General features: G+C 40.2%; 1 protein-coding gene across 5 annotated transcripts in view; it reads left to right on the plus strand.

Annotated features, from left to right (window-relative positions):
- The first annotated feature begins 2,264 nt into the window (after window positions 1–2,264).
- LOC137789985 (SH3 and cysteine-rich domain-containing protein 2-like) overlaps window positions 2,265–19,192 on the plus strand; it is a 22,786-nt gene continuing 5,858 nt past the window's right edge. For 3 of the 5 annotated variants that reach the window (XR_011077867.1, XR_011077868.1, XM_068583891.1), the window contains exons 1-3: window positions 2,267–3,050; window positions 13,038–13,404; window positions 14,772–14,866. Coding sequence is in view for 3 of the 5 variants with exons in the window: in XM_068583891.1 (XP_068439992.1) it covers window positions 2,967–3,050; window positions 13,038–13,404; window positions 14,772–14,866 (546 nt within the window). In the remaining 2 variants the exon portion in view is untranslated. Of the gene's footprint in view, window positions 3,051–13,037; window positions 13,405–14,771; window positions 14,867–19,192 lie in introns of all 5 variants that reach the window. The other 2 variants (XM_068583890.1, XM_068583889.1) reach the window with 2 other exon arrangements.

A 19,192-nucleotide genomic window follows, 5' to 3' on the forward strand; every position in this document is an offset into this window, starting at 1 on the left:
AGTTATTCAAGGGATGTTATGGTTTGTTTTATATACTAGTAGTATGATAATGGTCAAATATACCTGTATGCATCGTCAATGTGTATGCAGTTAACATAGATTTTACAAAACAGCCCAAATATAAGAGTTAGCATAGCCCTTCCCCTATTTTACTGTGGATAAGGATCTGTATTGAATGGTGGCCAAGCAGCACCACATGGGAACCTGTCAGACTCCAGATAAACCACAAACCAAGCAGAGCTGAACCAAAGCCTCCCAAAGCAATAACTAAAATCTCTGGCCACCCTGCGCTGAGAAACAGCTGACGTCAGCTGTCTCACCAGACCGCCTGCTGCTATATGGCTCCTTTTCCTCTGGAAATAGATGAGATACAAAATTGGCATACGTGAAGAGCAAACAAGAGGGAGAGTGTATTGACAGATTTAACGAGTGCAGAGCCGAGAAGAAGAGAGGAGAGATATATGGGAAATGTGTACTTTAGGTAACAGATATGCAAATGCAGTCAGATACCTGGTCACCCGCGTTGTACAGAAAAGTTTAATTATTTTTATATTGCCCTTCAAAGAGAGTCTGGTGTGGTGTTAAATGTGTGTTGTGTTGTGTTGTGTTGTGTGTGTATGTGTGTGTGTGTGTGTCTGTACTTTATGTGTGTGTAAAAGATAGAGAGAGAGAGAGAGAGAGAGAGAGAGAGAGAGAGAGAGAGAGAGAGAGAGAGAGAGAGAGAGAGAGAGAGAGAGAGAGAGAGAGAGAGAGTGAGTGAGTGAGTGGATGGAGAGTAGTGTATCGTAACTAGAGCGAAAAAAAAGTAAAGTTCCCCCGAGCAGTAAATAAAAGATGATGCTACAAAATGGATACCAGCTAGAGCTCCGACTTGACAAGAGAGAAAAAGATATGACTGTTTTTATTCTTTCATCTGTCTTCCATGTGTTTTGCCGTTAAGGATTGATGCTGTTGTTGATGTTCTTCAGGGACCAACAGTTATGAAACTTGCATACATAAGACACAAATAGCCATTGGGCATTTAGATCCTCCACCCCCCCTTCCCCTCTCTCTCTCTCACACACACACACACACACACACACACACACACACACACACACACACACACACACACACACACACACACACACACACACACACACACACACACACACACACACACACAGATATTCACTAAAACATTATATGGTGACTGTATATAAGCGGTAAGGTCACAACCTCATCAGTTCAGTTTTCCTATTGAGTTTTAAAGCTGATACTAGCTCTGTCTCTGACACACAAATACACTGAGAAGCCCTTCAGAGGTCCTTATCATCATTTTCACGCATTTATGATAAAATAATAGGGTCTTTCATTTGCATAATTACCTGCCACAGTATCATTTCAGTGATGGAGAATGGCGGGGGCTTGTCAACCTGCTCAAGGCCAGCTATGATTGTTTCAGACAACTGCTTCTAAAAAAAATGGGACATGGTGTACAGACTCACTCTGCCTCTGAAAGAATACCTTGCTCAACGAAAGAAGAAAGATGTGTTCGCTTACAGACGGACAGACAGATAGATGCCGTGTTTTGCCCGTTCTCATGGATAAACTGGTGAGTTTGAGAATATTATATTTAAATATTAATGATATCCAGTGCTAAAGGTAACATTTTAATGAATGTTTACTTATTCAGCTAGGGTTGGGGTTATTATCAAGCACACATGCAAATATATATGAGAAGCAGAAGAAAATAGTAGTCGGCGCCATTTCTTTCTTCCAAGTTGTATCTATATTTAGATCCTACTCATATAATGCACAGTGTCTCGATTAAAAATAAACATACTGTGGTGAGTATGAAACCACACAGTTTTATGAAGGGAAGACGTATAAATAGTTGCATGCAGAGGCAGGCAGGCAGAGAGGAGCTGTCCTTGGTGCTGAAATAGCCATCTATGCTTGTCGACTGGTTCTTTCTTCCTCTGGTCGCCTGTGGCTCTCAACCATTGTGTTACCAATCAGCATTGCTTGCCGGATAAGTTTTACAGTCTGCTCTTACCTACTTTAAATACATTTCAGCACCAGCATGGAAGCTAAAAAAGAGCATTAGCAGCTATTTCCTATTTGTTTTGAGTATTTGATTTACTGCTCTATTCATAATAGTTTGGGATTGTATTTTATTTTACTAGTTGTTTGGTTTCTTGTTTTGTTTGTTTAGCAGAACTTGGTATTGGTATTATATTTTTCAAGTCTCTAGTTTTTGCTCTATTGTTTCCATGCATTTCGATGATGAATGAACCCAAACAATGGATGTATTTGCTTCATATTTATATGTTTATATGTATGGATGTATTTGCATCAATGGCCTTTTGATTTCATGTTGGTTTGATTTCGATTAATATGAAAGTGAATCAAGTAATTATATACCGGAAAGTAAACGGAGGTCTGTGTCCCAAAAGTTAAACAACATAGGATTCAATCTTAAATCTTGTACTACCTACTTCTCCAAACGTCATCATCCATGAGCCAATCAGGACGCGCTCCACCGGTCCCACGAGCGGATTTTGAGACGTCTCGACCAATCAGAACGAGCCAGGCACTTCGCCACGGCGAAATCAAAGTTGTTGTAAGAGCGCGTGTGTGCGCGAGCGGGGAGGAAAACTGGCCGGTGGATGTGAGAGGCGCGAGACAGCGGGGAGAAGTGGACAAACCGGCACCGACTACCGGCAGTGGCTACTGGATATCCCCTCACAGCGGCGATTTCTGCACACATTTAGAGTCCTACGCACGAAATAAGAAGCACCTTTTCGTCGGAGCGTCGTATCATTCCGATGAAAGATGACTTGACAGTTAAAACTACAGCTCTACCTCTCCGGACTGTGGCGATGCTGAACCCTCTTTGTGCTTAGTTCCCTCCGTTCCTCTGTCGCTGTGGACTTATCCGTTTGTTTCGGTTTGCTGTTGAAGGAGCGTTTTGCTGAACCGATATGACGGAAATCAGCGAAAAGGAGAACGAACCACAAAATCTTCACCGACCACACACGACCGTGCCCAGCCAACCTGAGTCAAAGGTAACTACACACCTGTGTAATTATGGCAATCTGTTTTTTTTAAGCTAACGCACGTTTGTCTCGAAAGTTACTGCTCTGTCTGTACCTTCAAAGGAATTGTATGGCAATTTTAACTAAGGTGGTTTCTTTCTTACGAGGCTAATTCTGTATTGGTTGCATAACAACTCTAAGCCGCTGTAATAGCCGCTTTAAATCGTGTAATATACCTGACCTCAGAGTTAGCAGAGGGCATAGATTACCTTACGTGTGTGTGCGTGTGTGTGGAATGAATGTATGCAAATATTAAAGACTCCAGTTCAAGAAACTTAAACTACATGTAGTAATGGAGATACTACGTCCAAGCAGATGAGTTATCAACCTGTACCAAATGGGAGGGGGGGCGAGGGGGGGGGGTAGCATTTTTTCTTTTGCAAAACACATGGCACCATCACAGGTACCCGGATGGCAAACATGTGAGAGGCGTGGATAGATTCACCTGCTTTGGGTCTGCTGGTCCCACATTCTCTGTGACCTATACGCTATTTCCTGTGCTGTCCCGGCTGAAATACAATCCGCCACGAGATTAGCCGAAGGACTATCCAACTCATAACCATCTTGCATCTTGAGTTCATCTTTCACTCATCATCCCAGATCGTAAGCCACATAGCTGCTGCTGATGAATGGTCAGAGATGGCAAAGAAAGTCTTCATGTGTTCAGCTCCAGCCACATGAATCTGGAATATTTGGCAGAATTCGGGATCATTGTTAACTCCATGTTACTCCTCTCTGTTTTTAGTTTACTTGTAGTCTAATTTTAGTGCTGTTACCTGTCTTCTTTTTCCTGTTTGTATTTGCAGCTTGTTTCTGCTGCTGTTGTGGCCCTCTTGCAAAACAAGGGACAAATGCCAGATGGTTTAAAACTAAATTTTGACTACGCTCAAGAAGGTGCCCCAAGATTAGGAAGAAAAGCATGACCCACCTGAAGGCATTTATCATGGTATCAGGTGTGCATATTACCAACCACATTTTCATTTGTATTAGCACAAACAAGGAACAAGCTTTCCTAAACTCCTGGTGCCCGGGTCAGTCTTCTTCTTTATTGGTAATCCTGAGGAGTATAATATCCTGCATAAATCTAATCTTCAGTATTTCTTTAAAAAAAAAAAAAGATGGACTCATCAATAAATGGACAATAATTTATCACTTACTGACTTGGGGGCCAAGAGCATCACATGTATTTTTTAACATTGGCAAATGAGCTTCGAGAACGGCCCTAATTGCAGCCGCAAATCACTTTAAGGTTGGCTTTTGTTGGTCGTCACGACAGAGACCCGAAACAAGCCCGGCTGGACGGGCCTCTTGCTTTTTCTATTTGACTACAGACAAACACAATGGATGGTGGTCGTCGAGGTGCTGCATGGATTTACGAGTCAATCAGCTAGCAGCTGTTTGCTGTGTCTTGCTGTGGGCTGGTCATAATTCACACAAATGGTCGACCGGACAAAACGGAACGGGGAGGAAGCAATCCTTCGAGCTGCGTCAGCCGTGTAGCTCTGTGTTTGCCGAGTCCCTGCTGGCAGCCGCGACCGCTCCACATCCCGCCGAAGAAGAATGAGGAGGGGAAAAGATTGAATGTGTGTTACAACTGCGGGGTCTCTTTTAGAGTAGTCTGCTTAAGGGTATCTCTAGAGCTTCACTTGCTTCTTTCTGATACTCTTCATCCTCTCACTTCTGCGTACAGTGCTGTATGCATTTCATAACTATTTTAATACGCTGCTTTCCATGTCTGTCTCTTTCCCAGTTCTTCTTACCGCCTCTCTCTCTCTCTCTGCAGTCTTTCTCATCTCTTCATCAGCTCTCTCTCCTTCATCTCTCCCTCGCCGTCTCCGTGCCTTCCCTCGGCTCTCAGAGTGTTTATTACAGTTATAAGTGGGCCTACCAGCTTTCTAGAGTGCTCCTAATAGATGCTGTGACAGAGAATGAATAGTTATTCCACCTCCTACACCTACAATGGGTATTGTTATTATTATTCCTCTCTAATCACTTGAAGAGCATGCCATTCAATTGTTTCACATATCGTGGTATGGTAAGCACAATAAAGTAGTCGACGTGTTTGGAGAGACAAAGCAATGGTGAAAGGAATAACTTCACCCACAAAATGATCATGTGTATGTCAGTTACTCACTCCGTCACCTTGACTTCTTGCCTCCGCAGTGAACGAGGAATCAAAGCACAGAGAAAAGTCTGTAAATGGCTAAAGGGCTGCGTTTAACAACAGCAAAACGTCATCAAGACATCTGTTTGCAAATTGTCATGTGTTTAAATAGTAAAGGTTTAGTGAAGATGCATGTTTTTGGGAAGTCGTGAGCATACGACTGCATCAATGAGACTTTGATTGCACTGCACAAGTTTTTAAACAGATGTTTTCGGTGTCTTCTCATCAAGACTTTCCTTCGTTTTTTCATTCTTCGTTCGCTATGGAGTCATGCTCGAGAAATAAATGTTTCCCTAAAGAATCCAAAGTAACATTTAACCTGGCACATGACGCCATTAAAAGGCAAATTGCCATGTTGTATGGATTAAACAAAGAACATGTAATGTGTTCATTATTAAGTTTGGAGGTGTTACGAATCCAATGTTTGTTATCTTCAGACACAGTCAATTTCCCACTGTTGCCAGTCTTCATGCTTAGCTAACCAGCTGCAGCTTCATATTGAACTTACTAACACAATCATGACATTGATCTTCTGATCTACCTCTCATCGTGAAAACCAATATTTCCCAAAATGTGGAACTATACTTTAAACTCTATGTTTATTTGTGGAGGAAATGAGAGCTGTGCAAAGAATCAGCCGGCACATAAAGTTTGATATTCACAGTCTGCGTTCATGCTGATAATATATGGTGGTGCTATGCCCCGGTCCGCAGGGCCTCCACACTGCCTTCTCAGCCAACACAAAGACGTTTTTATGAGGTAAAATTATGGCAACTGTTTCTCTCTGACTTTGCCCTTCACACTCACTTTCTCAGAGCTCCTTTTTGCTGTTCTTCTCACTAACTTTCTTATCAGCCCCTTTTTCTCCTCTCATTCGTCTGATGAATTTATGTCTCCCCATTTTGAGTATGTATTTCCTTTCTCTGTTCTATTAACTGTGCTTGAGAGGATGAAAGTGGTTTAACAATAGCCAGCCTGCGGTCCTGCCAGGAACGAGACAAATGTAAAGAAAGATGAGGAGGTTGAAGAACACGTGTGAGGAGGAAAGCAGGAGGGTGGAGATAAGAAACTGTAAAAGAGAAAAGAATCACAAATTAATACCAGAAAAGAACAAGCGAGAGACTGTGAAGACATGTCTCTTTTTTGTTTGAGCATGAAACAAGACTAGGGTGGCCAGTTCACTCAGTTAAAACCTACTACAGTACAAATCTTTTCTTTTTTTGATTAATACTTCTTGAATTCTCAAAATGACTTTCCATAAATGTGCAAACATGAAAACAATCAAATTTCAATTTGTTATTTCTTCAGTTCATGAAACGCACCATTAAACACAAACGTGTCACTATAAATTGGAGAATGCTATTGTTGTATTTCATTAGTTTTGGACACGTTTTGACTTGGGAGACATTTAATTTCCTCTTGGTTAACTTCTGAGGTCCTGTGTCAGAAGGTATCTAAACTTCTTTAATGAGATTTTCTGTTGCACAGCATGCATCTGCGCCATTCATAGGATTTGACTGTGTCAATGACATTTCTGAACAAAACGTGTTCTGCCTCCTTGTGTTTGTTTCTTCCGTGTCGCCGTGAGCAGGAGGATACATCACTCACTTCTGACAGATCATGATATGTTTGGGTTTCTGCCGCCAGGATGATTGACTTGTGCCGCTGACCTTTGAAACAAACTATAGTCTGCACAGAAAACAGATGACGGGTGACAGAGTGACAGACACAATGAAGGAGAGGCGGATATTCAGAAAGACAGAAAACAAACAAAGAATAGGACATCAATACTGTCGCTATAAATGAATGCAAACCAACTTTTCCAACGTTGCGCTCGTGTATCCAGTGTTGGTCCATCACTGTTTGGAATAGTGATGAAGTCATTGCATTACTGTCCTTGAGTCCTCAAATGTTGCTGATCCAGCAGAAGCCCACGTGCAGTGTCGGGGTTAGAGCGGAGTCATTTGGGAATACACATGGCCTTTATCTAACTTTTGTCTAAAGTATGACCTTAGGTTGGTGCTTTAGGGACAGTGGGCTTTTGGAGTTAGTTTTGTCCTCTGAAAAATACATTTTATTTAATGATAGTTCTGATCTTCAGCTCCAAATGGCCGACTCACCTTGAGAAAAACAGTGAAAAGTACACATGTATCTGCAAGACCTCTTCAATATTTAATGCATCAGCAAATAATCATTAAACAAGAGCTTGTGTTGCTTAGCAACTACAATGTCACTTTATTTTTCAACTCTTCCAGAGCGTACGGCAAGTAAGTTACTGGCTTGAAATAGCATTTAATTATTAAAGTAAAAATAAAGACATACTTACTCTCCACTGTGGTTTGTCATTTGAAAAATCTATCCCTGAATCTCGTTTTTTACATCCGTTCCTTATTTAACTGAAATAAAGATTGCTGAATGTAGAAGTAAATTGCATATTTTGTGCATCTTAAATGAAAAACCGACATCAGTCACCTATCTTGTACTTTTAATCTGTGTTAAATGCGAGACAGTGAGTCGTCAAAGAGTAACCAAACTGTCATAAACATCCCAATGAGTACTGTTAACCATTGTGTTGGAATCAAGGAGCCTTTGTGGTACTCACCTAATGCTAACTGCAAAAGCTCTGTGCGCAGTTAAGCCCTTTAAACGGCTGAATGAGGAAATGCAAGCTTCTTTTGCTGCCCACTCGGTGAGGCAGCATGTGAGCTGGAAAAGTCTTTGCAAGCAAGAGGGTCATGCATCACGAGGAAACAGCCGTCCAAACTATGGACAGGTATGTGGGAGCCACACAAAGAGCTGTTAATGTGCCAATGAGAGGACGGGAGGAGAATAATTGACCTTGATTCCCATCTTTTCCTTTTACCTTACTTACTATAGCAGATCAGTGGTGTAATAGATCACGGAAACACCTCTGATGCTTTAGGTTCTCTTTTCCATTTGTAAAATGCTTAAAACGAGCTTGTCCTCCCGTCTGTGAGTTTGTAATTGTCTCAATCTATATTGTCTTGAGTAATAACGTTTTTATGTGCGTAATTTGGAAAGTAATGCAGCGGATATCAAATGAGCCAAATGTCAGATCAGATCAACCTCCGGAGTGTTTTAAAACTTGTATACGAAATTAAATGTCATTACATCTGAATATGATTTTAAAAAAAACTTGACAGAAATACTAAGGGCTTCACCTCACATGCTTGTTGTATGGTGTGAACTCCCCAACATATATAAATCCCTTATCAACATTGATAGAGGAAATATCTGTTTTGTGAGTTCTGCGCAGTTCTAGGAAGTTTTCACTTCATTACAAACCCTACATTGCAGCTTGTGCCATGAGGCGTCGCAACTTTCCATTTGCGCAAAAGGTTTTGCCTAATGAGGTCTCCTTTCATTTAAAGCTTGGGTCACTGCAGGAAGAATGCCAAACTTAATCAGTTTCTTGTGTGTCCAGTAATACTTTTTAATATCATGAGGAGCTAGAGATGTCCGGGTGACTATCGTTGCAGTGGACATGTTATGAGCGAGTTGGCAGACATTGGGGAGCAATTTGCCGTCTTCCAACTGCAGATAATGGTTGAGCAATTACTTTTCCACACAGAGACAGGTGGAAACTAGTGCATTAGCTCACATTTAAATACTGTCTATATATCTAAACTGCTCAGTAAGGTACTAATACACTGAACTAACATTTAGAAACATGTTGAAATAACATGCACAAAACACTGTACATATGTAAAAATACTGTACAGACTCTTTTGGACTGGCCTTGTGATTATTATGGACTCTGTTGCACTCTTGGGAAAACTATTCAAACCGATCAAATGTGGAGATTTTATGATGGTTGACGCAGTTTCTCTTCCATCTGTATCTAATATACAATATTAGATACAGATAGAACTGTATCTAATATTGTAGGAATATGAGTAATTTGTTCTGCATCGTACAATGAATTTGAATATATTAATGTTTCATCCATGAATAGGCTGTTACAGCTCTCAACAATGCAGTATACTGATGTAATGGTTGTGCATATTAAGGCACAATGGCAGCTTTGGCTCTGCTCATGGATGTCACTGGTGTCAGAACAAGACTAAAACATGCATTCTTATTCAAACCAGGCTGATACACCTAATGTAATACGTGCTTATATGTATTTGTATAGAGTTTTATGTATCTGCACAATGGACTGATACCATGGCTAGATCAGACCGCCAGACATGCGCCCACTGTTTGGCAGCTAAAACTGCTGGCAGATCTTAAGTGACAGGATTGTTATTGTTTTATGTTTTTATTTTTATTTCTGTAAAAAAAACAAAAACAATGGATAGTCCGATAGCGTGTATCATAGCATGATTTATTATAGATTGATCGTAAGATGGAAGCCATTGTATTCAGAAAGACTGCAGTCAAATGGTTAAGACTGTATGTGTTTTTAAGACATAACCTCAAAGCATTATTACCAAAGTATTTTACATTAAGGTTTGTCAACATGTAGAATTATAATTGGGGATATTTTTCTCTTTTTTTCCTGAATCGCCTCACTCTAGCACCTCTGTTGTATAAAAAAAAGGACAGTTTAGAAAAGCATGGGAGATGGAACTGTATTGTAGTGGCAGCAGGATGACTTTTTTGCCTTTCACAGGCATCTTGTGTGAACACCCACCCCCCACTGCTTAATCATTAATATATCCAGGCATTCCACACAACAGCCTATTTATAGAAACCTTCACCAAACATCCTTGTGCTCTGTGCTCATTTTCAATCAGCTGAAGAACAAGGCTGAGATGTCTGCTCTATCTCCATTGTACCATTTGTCTGTCAGAGGGGTGATAGAGAAAGGCCCTGGTGTTTTGGGCTTTCAAAGACAAGAGGGCTGGATGGTGGTGGTGAAGTATTTTCGGTCCATCTCTTCTCTCACTAGGCTTTTCTCTTCTCTAGTTTTACTTATTTTTTGTCTCACATTCTTTGAGTGCCCTCATACTTCTTTGCTTCCTCCTCTCTCTCAAACACCAGTCTGCTCTAGTACGCCATACTATGTTCACTGTGATGAGCTAATTGCTGTCAGTAGTGATGGGGTCTCTAGTTCTGTGATCCATAAATAGACTTTTCAAAACCTTACAGAGAGATACAAGAGGGCCATGCAGAAATATCGAGATTTGCATTCATTAGAGCGTTGCTTTTGATTTCTGTTCTGTTTTCAGTCAAGGATGTTATGGATATAAGAAAAAAAACACTAGAAGCTGTAGTAGCATACATTATAACGCAAAGCCACACATATAATATGAGTAACCATAAATAATAGTGGTGCGTGTGATGCCCCGCAGCAGAGAAACTTAGCAACACAGTAATGATTTTGTCGTACTTGTTTTGTGCACTTAAGTAGAGGCACTTGCTAATGCACTGGGTCGCACAGCACTTCAAACTATATGACAGTTAACGTTCTGAACTCTAACAGGGTGCCTTTTCCATCAATGTCACATGCCAAGAGGTGTGACAAAGCATTAGTATTTGATGCCCTGGAAATGAGACCAGGCTTTAGTTCTTCTTGAAACAAGCGTGCTTTAATGTGTTGAAGACCCGAGGTTAGATCCCTTTTAACAGGCAGTGTTGGATCATCAATAACACTTAACCAATCAGAATGAGCCCACCACACTCCTCTAGAAGCATCTTTAAAGTATACTGTATGGTTATGATGTAGTACCCAAAACCATAGTCGACAGTTTAGAGCTGGCTGGAGGCCAACACTTGTGAACAACTGACCATGGTCCTGAATGTGAAACCACTACTGTGCATGGACCTAAGTGCATGCAAATTATATAATATGTGGAACCCACACATTAGAACAAGCGTTTGTGATTGTTGAGCTATTGATTTTAAAACCAAGGACATTAATAGCGACAAATTTAATAATTCACCAATAAGGCCTGTGTCAGAGCTTCAGTTGTTGGAAGGGTTTTATGTCATGACGGTATTTAGGCCAGTTGGACCTCAAAATGTGCATCAAGCCATAGTCATTTCATACAGAAAAAAAACTTTTAACAAGCTAGAAGCACACATTTATCCAGAATATTATATTATGTAGTGTAATATTTACCTTAATTTAAAGTTGATAGTAGTAGCCAATTCCTATTTTCATCATTAGTCAATAGTCTAAAACTACTTAAATAAATCTGGCATTAAACAAGCTTTTGTTCTTTTTTTATCCTTATAGTCCTCTGTGTTTTTTTAATCTTAGTCAAAGATCAGGGAGGTATATTCAGCTATTGGTTATCAGTCATGTGTTGCCTAGTTCGTGCCTCATGAAATTGTTCTTTTCAACCTAAAACTGGGGCAAAGACTGGCCTTCACCACAGAGCAGATTAACAAAGTCAGACAAGTTTAAAATCTAATAGAGAGGAACATCCATTACTGAATGGGCCACCAGTCGAGCCAAGAAAAGGCCATTAAGGAAAGCATGGACTTAGCTCCCTGTAGAAAACATTTATGAGAGGCACTCGCTAATGGGTCAACAGAGAGGACTCTTTCATCACTCAAACTAATTGGCATCTGAGAATCTGTAGCTTAAAGAAGAAAAAGAGGAATGTGCTCAATGCTATTGATCAGATGGGTTTTACGATGGCTTTCAAAGGTGCAATGAGGATACTACCTTTTGTAGCAGAGAAAACATCCCTACAAAAAATCTGTTAACGGCACTAAAAAGACAACCAACTCCACATTAAAATGTTGTAGAAGTTTGAAGTCAGACACCGGTCTCTGCTTATCAACCCAGTCGCTAATACAGACAGCTAATGAGCTCTGTGTAAATTGAGGAGGTGCTCTTCAGTCTCAGGACTTATTACATCCTTGCCCTCATCCTCCAGGCAACTCTCTCCACAGCAGGTTCCATATATTGGATCCCATCGCTCCTAGGTCCTCGTAATTGTTTGTCATTATCAGTTCCCCTTTATTGTAGCCAAAAGCACTGGATAGCCAACATGCAAGAGATCGAGGCCGGCAAAGATAAACACAGTGTTTGCCGTGCATCACTGACTGCTTCAAATGCGAAGGTGCAGCCGCTCAATAAAACTAATCAAACGTGAATTTTAAGGGCTATTGACGCGTGTGGATTCGCAGGGGATGGCAACTTTGTGATCTAAGGAAAGAGGTGAAAAAGCTGGAGATGGATGGCCAGAAGCCAGCCTCGCATGGGAAGGACAGTCAGAGGGTAGAGCCGACAGACTGTTAGTTAACAGATTTCTCAAATACTGCACATTCCCTTAAGCTGTAAACTTCTTTTTTTCTAGCATTTGAAAAGCCACTTTTGTGGTTTCGTGTTTAAAATGTCACCCTTTGCTGTATATCATGTCACAGTTAAAAGAGAGAATGGTTCTCAGGTTCAATATTCACTTTAAGACCTCAAAGCTTCTGGATAAGTATTGTTCTATAACATGAAATAGTCAAAACTAGACAATCAACTTCAGAGTTAGTGGATTGTGTTGCTGTGGCTCGTCACATTCTGATTAAATGTTACTTGGTGCATCAAACTGCATGGCGTCACATCTGAGCCAAGCTGGCGTCAGAGCGTGGACAAAAACACACATAAGATATATTTTGTGTGAAATGTTGAACTTTTGTATGAGTTCATGTGGAATCTATTTGTTCACAGCGAGTAGCTGATTGATAAAATAGATTATTTGAGACTTTCAGAGGTTGGCTCTTACTTCCTTCAGTGGAAACACATTTATATTTGAACCAGTTGTAATTTTACATATTCTTCAAGTCACCAGTTACGTTTTCTTGTTGTTTTTTTTGTCTTCCAGTTACAGCGGTTGAAGCGCTCTCTGTCCTTCAAATCAGTCATGCGCAGCAAGAGTGTCGACAACTTTTTCCAGCGAAGTAACGGCGATTCCCGCCCTCACTCGGCCCTGATCACCTTACCACCACCCCCGCCATCTCCTCCACCCGTTTCCGAGTCCCCCCTGGCTTATGAGCGCTCTCCGTCACATTCCCCGTCTACCAGTCCGAACCCCTCACTGTCGTCACGCTCACCTTCCATCAGTCCCTCAAAATCAATGAATTTCAAAACCCAGCAAAAGTCTCAGGCCCAGCCGGTCAAGACCCATTGTTTCCAAGAGCACGTCTTCCGGAGGCCGGCCAGCTGCCAGCGATGCAAACACATGATCCAAGGTAAGTCAGCTGTGCCGGTTATTTCAAGAACATTTTGGTTACTTTCATCACTGCTATGGAGGAAATACTTGTGCAAAAAGACTCGTACTGTAAGCTGGTCAGTGGATTTTTGCTGAAGGGTGGGTCTTTTTTTTTTTTTTTAGGCAAGCATATTCTTTTTTTAATGAAGTTTAGTCCAAGTACGGTCCCCTGTGCTCCTCACCAATGAAAAAATACATCAGTTAAAAATAAGCTTGAGGGAACATCAACTTTAAAGGGAGCTGCATATATTTCATGTTTATTCACTGAAGTTTTGTCCACTGGGAATTCTGCTTAATCCTGCTCCCAGAATAATGAAACCAGTTTTGTTTGCGGTTCTAAAATGATTGAAGAGCGTTACTTGGGTGTATTGGTCTATTTCTTCAGCATAAAATTGTCCCAATGGAAATTATTGAAAGTGAGCTCTGTGGTCAATCATGTTTACATGCCTCCCCGGGGGAGTTGCATCTCCTTTTCTTACAATTGGCAAGCTGACATGTTTCAGCCGTTCATGAAAACCAAGTCAGTTGAACAGGTCTAATGTCTTGATTAGGATGGACGGTAACTTCCTCCGAACAGGGAGGAAACTGATTTTTTTTTAAAAACTTGCTGTACGATCAGCTGGGTAAAGACCCCGAGCTATGGCTCAGGATCACACTCAGGATTGATAATTGTTTATAGGGGACACATTTGTGAACTCTAAATGCTTAATTACTTACAGAGCTGCTCTTCACAATTCAAGACCAGGGCTTACTGTGCATTCATTGTTTTAGCTCAAATGCTTTATGATTGAAATTACGAAATTATTAAACAAATACATTTAGCATACTGCACTTTACTGTGTAATGTACAGGCCAGTCCATTAAAAACAATTGCATGCGTAACATGAAGCATGTCGGTGTCAAAACTGATTGTCTACTTTGGTTGTGGATTGACATGTGAGGCAAAAATCTGGTGTGCATAGTTTGTTAAAATAACAATTCAGATTTAGTTTCAAAGCATCTCTAGAGAGTCTTTTTAATTGTTTGAAGCGCCTACAATTGCAATTCTTTTACAAATTAAAGACTGGAAAAAAGTCACAAAGCTAGAAATTGGGGTTTGTTAAAAACCATTGATGAAAAACTGGCAGAAAATCCAATATTTCACTCACTAATTATGCAAAAGATTAAACAAAAACACTCCAGACAGATCACGCTGAGCGACAACAAATAATTAACGTTATTGCTTCCCATTGCGATTATCATCACTCCACCTACTACTGTGGTTTTCAGTGGTCTTAACCTGATAATATCAGTATTGACAGCTGTCTTCAGTCTACTAAGATGTGTTGGATTGTCTTGGCTCTACAGGAAACTCCAAGCAGGGGCTGCGTTGTAAAGCCTGTAAGCTGGCGACCCACCTGTGGTGTTCGTCTGAGCTCTCTCAGCAGCCTTGTAATGGCAAGGTAAGAACACCTCAGACAGACTTTTCAATAAGTCCCACTACCACGCACTATGCACCTCTAAGAAGCTAGTAGTCACACTTTAATACCACATACAATACATAGTAACACTCAAGTGAACCTGGCACTGATGGGACGCCCAGAGATGTGGTCTTCCAGCGTTAACGGGGTGTGAAACTCTGAGATGCTATTCCAAAATCTTCCAAAAGTTGCTGCCTGCTCATTGAGAGAGCAACAAATTGTGTATAGCATATTGCTATTATGTTATTATTAGTCTTGATAATATTGTTTCACATTGTAGTCATCATATTTTACTGATCATCTATTTTTGGGAATTTGTTCTTGCTTTTTTTCTCTCATCATTTTGAAGTTCTTAGTTGTCTTATTTAAAAAAGTGTAATGTTTTGGGATTTCAGTTTCCTTATACTTTCTCATTCTCCTGTTACGCATCCCTATTTTTAATCAGGGGTCAGGGCAGCTGTGTTAATTAAATTAAATGTACCCTTCTTGCCCTCATTTGGTACAGTTATCTCCCAGTAGCCGGGCTTACCACAGGCAAAACGTTTCCTTACATAGTTAATTACATTTTTATATTTTGTTCCTCAAATGTGATGGAAATGCTCGAATTCACAGTCGGCAAGAGACTATCCCAGAATGTATTGTGTCAGCAGAAGTAAACAGCATCTGGATGCTGTAACTGTCTGTCGGCATAGCCTTTAGTCCCGGTAATATGCTTAGCCTCAAAGCCCTCGTCTTGTGAGGAGAGGATAAAGCCAACCAGCAGAGACAAAAACGTAGAGGTTATAAATGGAATGTGGGTTGACCAGGGCTTTCAAAGGTAGACTGAGCTAAATGTGTGAAAGGGCAGCAGTTGGATCATCTCCCAACTATAAATGCTGAGGAGCACGAAACTGATAAAGTTTCAGTGGCCAGGTCCCATCATTTATTTTTCCCTCAGCCTTTTTGTCCTTCGTGCCGCGTGTGCTGCTCTTCTCACATAATGCCACCCAATATTCCTCTCTCTTGTCTGGGTGCTACATTTCCTTCCTCCCCTCTCAACTCTGTTGGAAAATCAATATCTCCCTGTACCAGCTGGTCTGGCTAATTCAGTGTGAAATTCAGTGTGTTTGGGAACGCACACAATCCCTCGAGGATATGACACGGCCAGCTCTCGCCAAGCCTTCCGCGGTGTCCTTTTCGATGACTGCACACTCATCAAAGCAAGGATTAGGCATTTTACGGACGCTGGATGGAGTGTGAAGCCCCTTCTTATGTGCCTACGTACCTTAAAGTCCTGGGTTCACTGACGTCATCCAAAGCTCTGTGTGCAAAAAGGTTGTTTGTGAAATTTTACCTATATCTTGTTTGAGGTGCTGTGATTACTCAGATATTGTTTCTTTTATTTAGTGTTTGCCTTTACCAATTTTAATTCATTTGAAATGTAAGGAACTGAATCTTGTTTTTCTGAGTATAAATACAGTCAGACTATCAGGATGACTTGAGGACAGACGCAGCAGTGATGGAGTCGCTGCAGGGAGACGAGAGTTCGTCAAAGGGCAGGAGAAGAGGGCCAGCTTAGTGTGACTAAACATGAATACGTTACATCTGTGCATTCATTGAAGGTGACTTAGTAATTAAGTACACCTTGAAGGTATTTGTATTTGTGTTACTTAATACTTGTACTTCACTACGTTTCAGAAGGCTCACTTTTTAATATACTTCCTTTAGAGCTACAGTTAATTGTGCACACGTTGCAAAAATCTACCAACTTGTTTAGAGTCCCAGAAGTCTTATTTTCTCAAAACATCGTATTTGCACAGTGATATTTTTAAATTTTTGCTTGAGTAAAGAATCTGAGTCCCCACTGATCATTCATAATGAACAATAAGGCACAATTTGCACAAGCTAGAGTAAAGAATAAAGTAGTGTAGTTAAAAATTAAAAAGGAATATCGATAGCTGCAGTTCTTCTGGCTTGCTCTCAACCCATTTGCTGAGTGCACCCATGACCAATTGCTTAAAAAAAAAAGGGTTTTGGAATCCTGACAACATTCTGCTAATCAATGTTAATTAAACTTAAAGATGTCTAAGCCTTTGATTAAAGAAATGGGCCTGCTGAGCACTGCACAAAATAATTGCTTCTGTGTGGAAGCTTTACACTCACGTCTACCCTCGCCCGAATTTGTGTGAGTCTTCCTTCAGAGTCCATTCTTGTTCTCGGTGGATCTCATCTGACCAAAAAGTGAGATTTCAGCTGGTCTACTCTCTTAAACTGTCCACTCATGCTCCACAGATCCCATTACTGCTGCTGATAAGTAATTGGAGGAGAAGCGTTTGACCATTGCACGTGAGAGGGATGTTCGAGGTTGCTAATGCTGGGGAAATAATTCCTTCACCTCCACTTTTAAGCACATCGGCTTGTTTCAAACTGGGACACTGACGAGAAGAAACTATATCGTGAAGTCTTTTATGTAGTTGCTGTGCTTTTGTTTTCTGCAAAGCAATTTGTGGTGAACAGATAAAAGGAGGACTATGAAAACATGATTCAGCATGTCTCAGTGATTGTTTGACTGACAAAAAGTGAACTATTTTTGGATCATGACTTAATATTATTAGATTGTAATTGCAGCCATTCTCAAGTTCAAATAATTATAAATTGAATATTTCTGGTTTGGGAGCAATGCAAGGAGTTTAATTACGCCATCTTGCACTAATTTGCATATTTTCATGAAGAAGCGATTCTGGCTGAATTCTCGTCTGTCCTGAACAGCGATCACAGTTTCTACGAACCTTAAAGCAATGTTTTACTTTTGGATGACTTTTGTACTTTGCAGAAAGTCTACACTCACAACCTTTGCCAAATTGCTGTGGCACGTCCTTTTTATTGGTTTCTTTTACATACATTCCTTTACTATGACACAAGCACAACAAATGTTTCTACCTCACATGCTCCCTTTATTTAAATTACTAGTAGTGATCATTGACAGCCAATGGGTAAATTATCTTGATACATCATGACACAGCATATTCATGTTTTTTTTTAAAATTCAGACTAATACAAGCATGGATAAAAGGTGACAGGTTTACCATGGAGGAAAATAATACATTGACCTGTAAATGCAGGTTTTTTTTGATACAATGAAGGTAGATCAACCTCTGAATGTACCACAATTCGGCAAAGAAATAACTCAAAGATCAAAGACATTTCTCTGTTGACATTTTGCTATCAGCAAGTATCACTTACTGTAAAACAGATGAAAAGAGACACAGAGATTAGATAAAGCCAAGATACTATCTTTATCAACGGTTTCTATTTGTAGAAGATGGATCCGATTCATCAGCGCGTCTGTCAAAAACAGGACTTTGTAATTGTATCTCTCGACGGATGAGTCGTATACTGTAGCTAAACATATTTTCTCGCTAAAGAAAGAAACATAATTTGATATCAAAGTTATTCAGCACCACATGTACAATTTGACAAAGACAGACAGACCACACGGATGAATAGGCTCGAAGGCAGATAGGAAAAAGGTTTAGACGTACCCCATTAGCTATGCAACTGTGTTGGGGGACATTTTGCAGAAGCTCCCTGTCAAAATTAATGAGGAGTGTATGATTGCCACCATCAGTGGTAAGTGATGCAGTCGTAGTTTATAAGAGCTGATCGACCCTACATGTCTCGAAATGAAAACTATGTTAAAGGTTTTTATTTTTGGATTATTACCGTCAGCTTTATGTGTTCTGGTATTTGTGGCCACACTGCAGAAAATGAGCTAAAACATTTTTAGACATCTTCTTGTGATTTACAGCATACAGTGAAGAGAGTTTAACCCTGACCTTAATCTTCTCCAAACCATTAACAACATTTATGAGTGCCTAACCTTCACTGTACTTAAATCATATGTTGATATACATGCACAGATATTATAGCGGAATAACTTGCACATGTTAGCTGTGTGTGTATTTTAAGAGGTACAAGAGGTCTTGTAGCTCTCTTATAATCAGATAAATGTATTAAAGGATATGATAGCCATCTGAAAAGCTGTCTGATGAATGAAGTGGAGTAACAAGTTGAATATTTCCTTTTGAAATACAAAGTACAAGCATGCAAATGCTTAAAATATAAATTCAGGTACCTTTAATTTGTACTGAAGTGCAGTACTTAATGTAATGCCTTTCCTTACATTCCACCAGTCTGTTATTGTGTCTACATTCATAATAATAAATCATAAATAAATAATACAGTACCACAAACCACATTTTCCCTCACAAAGCGTTTTTGTAGAAAAAAAATATCAGCATTTCCGTTGAAACTTGCAGATTTTCATCT

This window comes from Clinocottus analis, unplaced genomic scaffold, assembly GCF_023055335.1.
Source record: "Clinocottus analis isolate CAN_PGR_092001 unplaced genomic scaffold, fCliAna1.0.p SCAF_19, whole genome shotgun sequence".
Taxonomy (NCBI): Eukaryota; Metazoa; Chordata; class Actinopteri; order Perciformes; family Cottidae; genus Clinocottus; species Clinocottus analis.